Genomic DNA, 12,102 nt, shown 5'->3' on the forward strand with positions numbered 1-12,102 from the left:
AACTGCATTACCTGAGCGTTCCCTAGGCTCCCAACCTTAGATGCTATCGCGCTGGGGAAACTTGGTGTGCTAGCCCTAAGGAACACCACGGAGCGTGGAGTGGAGTGGAGTGGAGACACCACGGCTAGGCTCTGTAATCAGGTGGGGCCTCGATTGTTCTTGTGCACAAAGCTGCACTTTTTGCCACCCTAAGCCAAAGACCTGTCATGTTTTGACAAACGCTGTACCCTAGTGTACTTTTTGCTCATTATAATATCATTATAATACCAAAACACACCTCCATCCCAAAAGCTACCCACCTCCAAGGTGCGACCACCCCTCACTGAGCATGCGCTCTGAATTTCTTGGAGCCTATTACTTTAAACGGAGACGGGAACACTTTACACCAATCATAACTAAGATATGCTTGACTAGAGCCACTCAAGCTCCACCTAAAAGACAGAAAATAATATAAATTGGCCCAAGAGAGAGGGGATGTTAGGGAAGATACCATCGTCAGGGGAGATAGCATCCCGAGGAAATACAACATCCTTAGGACCTCCTGACTCCTGGGATCAGTCGACGGGCTGAGCCTCTCTTCCCCCCCCATTGGGACGCCTTTGGGTGAGATCTGAATATTTGCTTATAAATCTCTATAGAGTCTTTGATCCTTTTAACGCGTTTGTTTCTAGGCTGCGCACCTGTAACACCTGTAACACCTACAACACCTATAACATCTATAACATCTATAACACCTATAACATCTGTAACACTTATAACACCTGTATAACATCTATAACATCTATAACACCTGTGTATTTCATGCATACTAGCTTGCTTTTGCAGATAGTCACTATCATTGGCAATCCAAAAGAACCTGATTATCTGTTGCTGTAATAAACCATACTTGATTGCATTGTGATAGCTCTCATTAATGCAACTAGGGTGAGGGTGGTTATCCGTGATAGCTCAGTGTTCTGAATCTAACCAGACCCCCAGACGGTTAATGCATTTTTGGTGAATGTCTGAACGGACCCCCAGGTGGTTAATACGTTTTTGGTGAATGTCTGAGCGGACCCCCAATTTTGGTGAATGTCGGACTGGTTCAGTACTCTGAATCCAACCGGGCCCGTAACGGTTAATCAGCTACACCCCTTTAACGCAACAGTAATATTGGCATAGTCGGCAGGATTGCTATGGATAAACTACTGCAAAAATATAAATGTGCCCCTTCCCAGGCAGGGAAGGAGTTTTCCCAAAAGTTTTGGAAAGATGAGGAGAAAGTGGTAGAGCACATTGAGCAGTGTCAGGCTTCACGAAAGATTGGTCAAAGAAAGGGTAAAAGTGCGATTTGTGCTGTGTTAGGAGCTTGTTTGTCTTGTGCTCGGCAAGAAGCTAAGGAAACTCCTGCTCCCAAAGTGATCTCTGATGCGGAACATACAGCTTTGAAATCAGAGATTGATGTGTTGAAGTCATCATTGGCCTTTGAAAGGGAGACAGGAAAAACATTAGGAATGAGAGTGGATAAACTTTTGGATGAAAATGATAAACTTGTGCATGAGAATAATCATCTTAAACAATTGCTGGAGAGGGTTAGTGATCTGTTAAATAAAGTACAGCCTTGTGCTCCGGTCAAGCAGATTCGTAGATTGCTGCATAGTGTAGAGCCTGAAAGCTGGGACAGTGATTTCTGGTCTGACAGTGATGACGGTGTTGAAGAGATTTCTGATTCTGAACCCCAATCCATTTCCTTGAGACCTTTGGTTAAGACTGAGACTACTGTTGATGATAATGATGAAATCCGCACTACTGTGCGAACGATTCCGTTGTCACCAGCGGAGTTGGTTAAAATACAGGAGAAGTTCTCAAGGCCGTCAGGGGAATCAGAAGTTGAGTATGTGTGTCGAGTTTCTCTTAGAGGAGATCGAATGATGTTGAGTGAGGAAGAGGTAGGAGGCTTTTGGGGACCTGGAGTATTTTTAACCACCACACCAGGAGCTGACCTGGTTGTAGCAGTACAGAATGCATCCTGTATTCAGGCAATATATGAAAGAGATGAATTAAGGAAATCCCCGATGTTAGCTCCTATTGATCCAATTCGGTTAACCCCTCTCATCCGTGGACTCCCTGATTTTCTTAAGGTGTTTGTAGCAAACACCCAAGATCACATACTAGCTGCTTGTAGGGATGATGATAGTGGTTGTAGGCAAAATTCTAACTCCCCTATTCCCACCTGGAGTGAATTGGTACAAGACATAGATAAGTACGGACACCGAATGGGCTGGATTAATTCATCCAGTATTAAATCCCAAGACCTCTCTCAGCAAGTCCACCAAATCCACACTAAAAATCCCAGATATCCCAAATTCAGAGAGAGGTTGAAAGCTAATAGGGAATGAGGTGAGTTGTGGTGTCAGCAAAAAAACTCTTATCCCCGGGGAGGGCAATGAGCCACCCTGCTTGGTGGGTATTAACAATTCAATGGCTCTCTAATGAACACTCTGACCCTATCATTGCTATTCCTGTTGAACCCCAAAAAATATTGGTAAATTTTCTTATTGACACTGAGACCCAAATGTCAGTAATTACACATGAGACAGCACAAACCCTGAGCATAACACCTGGTCAACACAGGGTTAAATTCACGGGAATCAATGGTGTGGAAAAACAATGCCCCACTGCAAAAAATTCACTCTGGTTGCCAGAGGAACAAAAATTATCCAGGGTAGAAGTATTAGTTGGTGCTGCATACACTAATATTTTAGGATTTGACATACTGCATGGTCATATGTGGAAACTCCCTGATGGAACTGTGTGGAGTTTCGCGACAGTTCAAAGGGATTCAGGCACCATGAGACTGAGCCTGTTACAAACATCCATACCCTTATCCCCTGCTAAAATCATTAATGATCGGCAATATCTGTTGTCAGCAGCAGCACTTATGGGGATTGACGGGGTGGTAACAGAATTGGAAAAAAGAGACATTATTAAAAGGACCCATTCACCTTACAATTCCCCAGTGTGGCCAGTAAAGAAACCAACCAGGCAATGGCATTTTACAGTGGATTACAGACAGCTGAACGCTAACACTACACCTTTGACTGCCGCAGTTCCAAACATGGCAGACATAGTGAAAGCCCTCTGTGTTTCTAACAGTAGCAATAGTGCTAACTACTCCCAAGTATTTCTATGCATGGGAAATCAAAGATTGCTATTTCACCCTCTTTCTAACCCTGCCGGTTGAATACAACCAAGCATATTTCATTTTCTTTTGTGTTCACAGGAACCCTGAGCGAACTGTATAGGGACAGCTGGAAGATGACGAATCAACAGTTTGGATTAATGATGCTATGCTTTACCCTGACCTTGATGCAATTGCAGACCTTAAAGGAAACTTAGCTACTGTGGCTGTGCATGGAGCTGAGGTGTTTCACCATGGCATTTAACCATGTATTGTCACAGTATAGCACAGTCACTGGAACATCTCAAAACAGAAAGGACCTAAATCTCTCTACTTTAGTTCTACATGGAAACAAAATATTTTCAAAAGATGAATGGAGTTGGAACAATTCTCTAAGAATGGCTGAACTTCAAGCCATGTCTGGACAGACAATACTGTCTTTGGGGTTACAGAGGCACAGAATTACTATAAGAAGCCTCTGCCCCTGCAGATATTTGAAAACGAACCGACTCAGCCTCCCATTGGTCTAACTCCTTCCATCTTCAACACAGGTCCTTACATACTTAAAAATGTGGGACAACAACAAATTCTCTTTAACCCTAGTTGGTCCCTAAAAAGGGTAGAGCTAGCGCTGCACATTAATATCTCTGAAATTAACTCGAAATGTACCACCTTTCTGAGAACTGCCTACACCGGCTGGTTAGCATGGTTACATGGACGTTCTCTAAAACAATCTCAGCGCGTGCCACGGGATGCAACTGGGTTATTAGGGACAGGATTAGGTATATTAAATAGCATTGATGCTGAGGTCTTAATGAGTAGAATAACTGCTACTACAGATGACCTAAGGAAACTGGAACAACCAATAAAATCATCCTTATTGGCTTTAGGAAAATGATCATCAATTAATTATAAATGCCCTTGGAAAAGCCCAAGGCAATACCTCCCTTGCCTTGAGCTGTATCCAAGCGCAGTTATGGACACAATCTGTAGCAGCAGCTATTATTAGAGAGGGAGAAGGAGGAACTTTGCCCACTGAAATTCGAAAATTGATTTGGGATAATGCTTCAGAATTTGAAAAAGAATTTCAAGCTTGGTGGCAATTAGTCAATTTTACCCATTAAAATGATCAAATTGTTGCCTTTATACTTACTCAATCACAATGGAACTATACTTTATCCTAAAGAGCATAAAGTATGGGCCCATCAAAAGGGAGGAAAGTGGCAAACAATTGATGTAAGTGCATGTATTGTGCGTGAACAAAAAGGTTTCGTCTGTGAAAGTAACACGTTGGAATCTCAAGACATTTGTCTTGACACTCAGCAAAATATTTGCCACTTCGAGATACATCCTAATGAAACCCTTGAAACTGTACTTGTATATATTGGGAAAGGTTGTGTTTGTATGAGAACTCATTGTGATTCTATAGTCGTAGATGATACAGTGATAGATACCAATAATCACTCTAATGTTTGTGTTTGCAATTTTACCAAAATTCTAGGATGTGATTTTAAATACTCAGTTCCTGTCACTTCTTATCAACTTATTGCATCTAATTATATTCTGCTTCATGAACTGCTGCATACTCCTATTGGAATGAACCTCACCTTGGTGAAGAAATTGCTGGTACATGAGGACCTGAAGCAGCTGATGACACAAGTCCGAGAAAATGGATAAAAGACTCTGATTACTGTCCATCATGATGCACAAGAAATACATCGAGTGATGGAAAGAGTGAAGAGAGATGAGAGACACCGTTGGTGGGACACTTTGTTTGGATGGTTGCCAGCTGCCAAGGGAATCTTCAACAAGATGCTTCACCCTGTTATTGTTCTGCTAATACTCACTGTGTTATGTTTTATACTGACAATTAGTTTGTATGTTAAACTCTGGTTTATGATGAAACGTTTAGCATCCCTACACAATGTACATACATTCGATAAACCTCATTCCGAGAATGTATGTGATATCCCCGACATATTCCAACTGTCGTGAAGCTTGAGTGACTATAGTCACGGGGTGGATTATGTGGTGTAAATGCCTGAAGTAACTAGGAAAATAAAACTAACATTCACACTTTTAAGGAAAAGGTACAACATTGAAGAGGCTTTCAGGGTAGGGCATAACTGCATTACCTGAGCGTTCCCTAGGCTCCCAACCTTAGATGCTATCGCGCTGGGGAAACTTGGTGTTCTAGCCTTAAGGAACACCACGGAGCGTGGAGTGGAGTGGAGTGGAGACACCACGGCTAGGCTCTGTAATCAGGTGGGGCCTCGATTGTTCTTGTGCACAAAGCTGCACTTTTTGCCACCCTAAGCCAAAGACCTGTCATGTTTTGACAAATGCTGTACCCTAGTGTACTTTTTGCTCATTATAATATCATTATAATACCAAAACACACCTCCATCCCAAAAGCTACCCACCTCCAAGGTGCGACCACCCCTCACTGAGCATGCGCTCTGAATTTCTTGGAGCCTATTACTTTAAACGGAGACGGGAACACTTTACACCAATCATAACTAAGATATGCTTGACTAGAGCCACTCAAGCTCCACCTAAAAGACAGAAAATAATATAAATTGGCCCAAGAGAGAGGGGATGTTAGGGAAGATACCATCGTCAGGGGAGATAGCATCCCGAGGAAATACAACATCCTTAGGACCTCCTGACTCCTGGGATCAGTCGACGGGCTGAGCCTCTCTTCCCCCCCCCATTGGGACGCCTTTGGGTGAGATCTGAATATTTGCTTATAAATCTCTATAGAGTCTTTGATCCTTTTAACGCGTTTGTTTCTAGGCTGCACACCTGTAACACCTGTAACACCTACAACACCTATAACATTGTAGTGGGTTTACGTGGCAAGGTTTTGGTAGCAGGGGGCCATAGGGGTGGTTTCTGTGAGAAAGATCTAGAAGCCACCCCATGTTTGGGAAGGGCCCCGTTGTTTTCCAGATCTGAGCCAATAAGTGATGTTGTTTTGCACCTCTGTGAGAGCATATTTAAGACAGGGAAAAAAATGCTGCGCCACACAGCAGCCGGGAGAGTCAAGGGAGTGAGAAACAGCCTTGCAGGTGCCAAGGTCAGTGCAGAAGGAGGGGGAGAGGTGCTCCAGGCGCCGGAGCAGAAGTCCCCTGCGGCCTGTGGTGAGGACCATGGTGAAGCAGGATGTCCCCCTGCAGCCCATGGAGTACCACGGTGGAGCAGAGTTCCACGCTGCAGCCCGTGGAGGAGACCACGGTGGAGCAGGTGGCCCTGCACCGATGGAGGCTGCCGCCTGTGGAAGACCCCTGCCAGAGCAGATTCCGGGCCGGACCTGTAGCCTGTGGAGAGGTGACCACGCAGGAGCAGGTGATCTGGCAGGAGCTGCTGCCCGTAGGGGAGCCAGGTTGGAGCAGTTTTCTCCTGAGGGATGGACCCCGTGGTACGGACCCATATCTGGAGCAGTTCTGGAAGAGCTGCTGCCTGTGGGAAGCCCACGCCGGATCAGTTCGTCAAGGACTGCATCCCGTGGGTGGGACCCCACAGCACAGGGGACGAGAGTGACCAAGAAGGAGCGGCAGAGAAGAAGTGCTGTAGACTGACCATAACCCCCATTCCCCCGTTCCCCTGCGCCGCTCGGGGGGAGGAGGTGGAAGAGGGCGGATGGGGGGAAGGTGCTTTTGGTTTCTTTCCTTTGTTTCTCACTTCTCTAGCTTGTTAGTAATGAGCAATAAATCTTACTATCTGTCTTCTTATGCTGAGTCTGGTTTGCCCGTTACACTAATTATTGCGTGATTTTCTCGTCCTTATCTCAATCCTTGAGCCCCTTTCACATATTTTCTCCCCATTCCTCTTTGAGGAGGGGGAGTGAGAGAGCGGCTGTGGTGGAGCTTGGCTGCCCACTCGAGCGGAACCACGACAAACATCTAAAACATCTATAACACCTATAACATCTGTAACACTTATAACACCTGTATAACATCTATAACATCTATAACACCTGTGTATTTCATGCATACTAGCTTGCTTTTGCAGATAGTCACTATCACCGGCAATCCAAAAGAACCTGATTATCTGTTGCTGTAATAAACCATACTTGATTGCATTGTGATAGCTCTCATTAATGCAACTAGGGTGAGGGTGGTTATCCATGATAGCTCAGTGTTCTGAATCTAACCAGACCCCCAGACGGTTAATGCATTTTTGGTGAATGTCTGAACGGACCCCCAGGTGGTTAATACGTTTTTGGTGAATGTCTGAGCGGACCCCCAATTTTGGTGAATGTCTGACTGGTTCAGTACTCTGAATCCAACCGGGCCCGTAACGGTTAATCAGCTACACCCCTTTAACGCGACAGGGGGGTTTCTCGCTCTCCCAACTGCTGTTGAGCAGCAGGTTTTTGTTTGTTTCTTTGTTTGTTTTTGTGGATGTGCTCTCACAGAGGCATGGACTGTGTTGCTATGGCTTGGCTCTGGGCAGCAGTGGGCCCCTTTAGGGCCAGATGAAATTGTCCCTTATCTACCACGGGGAGGTTTCTGTTTTGTTTTGTGTGTTTTTTTTTTTTTTTTTTTTTTTTTTTTTTTTTTCACGGGGGCTGCCACTGCAGTTTCCCACCCCCCACATCCCTCATACCCCCTGAACCTTGCCATCAAACCCAATATACTGGGGCAGCTAAGTCATTACTGACTTGTAAAGTATCAGGAATTAAATTAACTAATGAAACCCTAAATGTGATGGGGGTAGAAGGGACTGGGATAACAGTGCCACTTTTGGGGGATACCAAGCTGAGACTAGGGGATAAAATGATCACTGGGCAATTATTGTATGTATCCAAGGCAGAGACTAACTTGTTGGGAAGGGATTTGATGATTAAATTGGGCATTCTACTAGTAAATTGTTAGACTGGAATAACAGTGTTATTAATGGAGTGCTCTCTGGCCCTGAGAGCAAACATATTCACCTCTGACTGGAAAGACCCTGAAATGGGGGCAGAAGCAACAATATAGGTGGACAATTTTACCTCAGGGGTTTACAGGGCCACCTATCTATTTGGGTAAATTCTAAAAAAGATTTTGGAGCAATTACAACCTCCCAAGGAGGTATTAATGTTACAAATATGTGGATCATTTTAAGGAAAATCGATACTCCCTGATGGGAGAGAAATGCTGAATAAAGTGATAATGAGGCAAATATTAACTGTTTTACATCAGAAGAGTCATTGGGAGGTGCAAGCAATGTGTGATGTTGTTCTAAGAAAGCATGTCTATGTAGGAATATATACTTTAGGGAAGCACACATGTAGAGGATGTACTACTATATGTCAAAGGGTAAATAAAAAGGTAACCTATCTAGAGGGGGATGGGAGCCAGGGTTTTGACCTTTCCAAAGTATACAGGTAGACTTTACTGAGTTACTTGTCTGTCCTAATTGACCACGTGACTGAATGGGTGTAAAGCTTTACTGCAAGGGTTAAAGCAGGCCTTAGAGATTGAGTGGGATTTTCACAGCCCCTGGCACCCCTCCTCTTCTGGAAAGGTAGAGCGAATGAATGGTGAAATTAGAAAATGGTGAATAGAAACAACTAACAAAACTTGTGCTGGAAACTAAGGCTTCTTGGGTAAAATGCTTACCCCTTGCACTGTTAAACATATGGACACAGCCCAGAACTGATGTAGGAATTTCTCCTTTTGAAATGCTATATGGTATGCCCTATGACTTGGAATTGCTACTTGATCACCCTCAATTCTAATTAAGACTTGGAAAGAGACTGCTTTAACACCACGATGGGGAAGGCCCCTATGTTGTTTTGCTTACCACAGAAACGGCTATTCGAACTGCGGAGAAAAGATGGACGCATGCCAGCCGTGTGAAAGGACCAATCCGGGAAGGTAAATGGGAGGCAGCTCCAGGCCCTGACAACTTGAAGCTGACACTAAGACGGACTCGATAAGTATTGTATATTATCTGTGTATCGTGGGAAGGGGAGGAGGCCCTGTTTTGAAGGCTCCCTAGTAGGTTCCCCTGAAGAACACTGCTGCTGCCAAGAAGAACCGATACCTTGTAGTTCGCTGCAACCGAACTGACAAGCGAGGCAGAGAAGTGAAACGGTGGGGGACTGAGAGGCCGACAATTTAGATGGGCTCTGACCACCTCCTACGATACATGGGAGTCAGTATCATCGTTTTGGTCAGCTATGGGTCTGCGCATCCCCATCAGCCTTTTAAATGGAGCTTGATCAGATGGAAGGATCAATTCGTCATCCAGCAAACAATGACAGCAGGTGCCCCCAGTTTCTGCATCACATTATGTGACCTGGTGTCAGTGCAGCCATGCTTCAACCGATCAGGATTTTATTTCTGCCCAAGTTCTAACACAGGAAAGGGGTACTGTAATTACCCGAACATGTATTATTGTGCATACTGGGGGTGTGAAACCATTGCTATGGACTGGACACTCGGGGCTGGTCGGAATAAATTCTTACAAGTAGGATATGGGCCGCAAGGTTGTAATCAACAAGCAGGTCCCCATTACAGGTGGTGAGGGCATGGTATAGGGTATACAGGAACCTTCCATGAAATAAAGAAATTTGCAAGGTTCTATATATAAATATAACAAACTTGGACGATACTAGCTGGGTACTAGGAAAAATGTGAGGTGTCAGATTTTACAAACACAGAACAGATAGGGGAGGACTCGTACTAATAAAAAGGAGGATGCTGATAGGCCCCAGGCAGTAGGACCAAATGAGGTATTGTCAGAAAATGTCCAGGGAATCCAGCCTGCAGAAAATACTACAGTGCCAACCCTCGGCAGCCCTACGAGCTCAGGTAAAGCCGAGAATGATAACATAGCTGAGAATAACATATGGGGGGGGGTCATGAATGCCAGCTACCAATTATTAAACAAAACAAACCCAAATGTAACAAAACACTGTTGATTATGCTTTAGTATAAGGCCTTCATATTATGATGCTATTGGGAATCCTGGGGAGCCCTCCCGCACAAACGAGAACAAGCTTCTACAATGCAGTTGGGGAAAAGACATAAGGGTAGCAGTAACACAAGTCACTGGAGGTGGTAGGTGTGTGTGCACGGTTCCTAGTGGGAAGTGTCACCTATGTAATATCATGGAGAATGGAAAACAATCAGCCGAGTGGTTAATCCCAGCCAACAACGCTAGGTGGGTTTGTTTGTGAGTGGGCGTAACTCCTTGTCTATCACTAAAACTCTTTAATGCATCTCGTGATTTCTGTATACAGGTGATAATTATACCAAGGATTCTACACCACCCTGAGGATTATATGTACACCCAGACACAGTGGAAAGTCATCATCTAGAAAGACGGGAACCATTCACGGCTCTAACTTTGGCCACCCTAATAATCCTGGGAGGAGCTGGAGTGGGGACCAGGGTAGCCTCATTGGTTAAACAAAATCAAGAATTTACTTCCTTATGCATTGCTGTGGACGAGGACCTGACCCAAACTGAACAATCCATCTCGGCCCTGGAAAATCTATCAGGTTGCTTTCAGAGGTAGTGTTACAAAATCGTAGGGGATTAGATTTGGTATATTTTACAACAGGGCGGGCTGTGTGCAGCCCTGAAAGAGGAATGCTGTGTGTATGCTGATCACACTGGAGAGGTAAGAGGTACAATGGCAAGACCCAGGGAAGGGTTGAAAAAAAAAAGGAAACGGGAGAATGAAGCCCGACAGAGCTGGTACGAATCTTGGTTTAATTATTCACCTTGGCCTACTACTTTATTATCAACAATAACAGGACCTTTGTTGTTCTTAATAATAGCACTAACTTTTGGACCATGTATTTTTTAATAAATTGATTGCGATTGTAAAGGGACATTTAGAAGCGGCATATTTAATGCTCATACATGCCAGATACGAGCAAATAAGTACCAAAGAAGGAATCGAGGAAACATTAGTTCTTAGTAGCCAGGCATTGCCAAGATTCAATGAACAAAATGAGTAACTAAAAGAAAAAGGAGGGATTGTAATACACAATAAATGTTTGTTCATTGTCTTTTGTATTATAAAAACAAGGAGTTCTGTTTGAGGAACGGGAGTTGTGAAAACTCCCTGCTGAAGTAAGGACCTGTATAATGCTTGGCTAGACACTATGAAAATTCTTTTGCTTAATGTAACAAAAAAGAAACCCCCCCTCCCCTTCTCTCCTTCTGCGTCTCAGTTGTTTCTTTTGTTTAAAGACACTGCTGCAAAGCTCATGTAACCATCTCCTGATAAGTTGCTAAACAAGTGTATCAACATCCTGCCTTCCTGTCTCACGCTGGGCCAACATGAGCAAATAAAAAAAAAAGTTGAACCACAACGCCGAGGAAGACTACGGCCTTCATCTTCACGACAACCAGAGGGACAGAGACGACCCCCTAGCAATAGCGCGCGCAGCCGCAGAATATACCAGGAGGTGCTGCATAATCCTGAAATCACCAAGATATAAAAAGGGACCCTGGCGGGGGTGAGGTGCGCGCCGTTGGCGGAGCCGAGACTCCCCGGCCACCCAGCGCTGTTTTGCTTGCTGTTGCTTACTCAATAAAGTCCTTTCAATTATTAATGCAATGCTCTCTGAAAATTAATTAAGGGGACAACTTATAACAGGTGTTTGCCCACGTGCTGGCACCAAGGGCTGCTGGTGGCCTCTGAGAAGAAGCTGGTATCGGCCCCATGCATTGTGACAATGCCGCTTCCAGCGGCACTGCCGCAGGGCAGGGCAGAGCCTGGCAGCCAGGAAGGCGGTGCCTTAGGAGAAAGCATGCTTGGCAAGGACCGCCAAACAGGGCAACCTGCTGCTCAGCAGTGGGGAGTGAGGAGGAGAAAGTGTGAGAAACAGCTGTGCAAAGGCCAAGGTGAGAGTCGGAGCGGGAGGAAGGAGGGGGAGGAAGGCTTTGGGGGGTCAGGACGAGCAAGAGGAGGAGCAGGAGGAGGAACGGGAG

At 44.8% G+C, this 12,102-nt stretch overlaps 1 protein-coding gene and 1 long non-coding RNA gene across 4 annotated transcripts; both read left to right on the forward strand.

Moving 5' to 3' along the window:
- The first annotated feature begins 482 nt into the window (after nt 1-482).
- On the forward strand, nt 483-7,244 carry LOC140000699 (uncharacterized). The gene is made up of 2 exons (XR_011805864.1): nt 483-603; nt 3,263-7,244. It is a non-coding gene; the product is annotated as an uncharacterized lncRNA (long non-coding RNA).
- LOC119715411 (uncharacterized) lies at nt 581-11,723 on the forward strand. 3 transcript variants are annotated; one of them, XM_072031349.1, is made up of 3 exons: nt 581-5,888; nt 8,959-9,027; nt 10,398-11,723. In XM_072031349.1, the coding sequence occupies exon 1, from the start codon at nt 1,176-1,178 to the stop codon at nt 2,376-2,378; it is 1,203 nt and encodes a 400-aa protein (XP_071887450.1). In that variant the 5' UTR covers nt 581-1,175; the 3' UTR covers nt 2,379-5,888; nt 8,959-9,027; nt 10,398-11,723. The 3 variants fall into 3 exon arrangements, with proteins under 3 accessions (XP_071887450.1, XP_071887452.1, XP_071887451.1); XM_072031351.1 differs by lacking the exon at nt 8,959-9,027; XM_072031350.1 differs by lacking the exons at nt 8,959-9,027; nt 10,398-11,723 and adding an exon at nt 6,340-7,244.
- The last annotated feature ends 379 nt before the right edge of the window (nt 11,724-12,102 follow it).

The sequence above is a fragment of the Anas platyrhynchos genome, chromosome Z, assembly GCF_047663525.1.
Source record: "Anas platyrhynchos isolate ZD024472 breed Pekin duck chromosome Z, IASCAAS_PekinDuck_T2T, whole genome shotgun sequence".
In the NCBI taxonomy this organism is placed as follows: domain Eukaryota; kingdom Metazoa; phylum Chordata; class Aves; order Anseriformes; family Anatidae; genus Anas; species Anas platyrhynchos.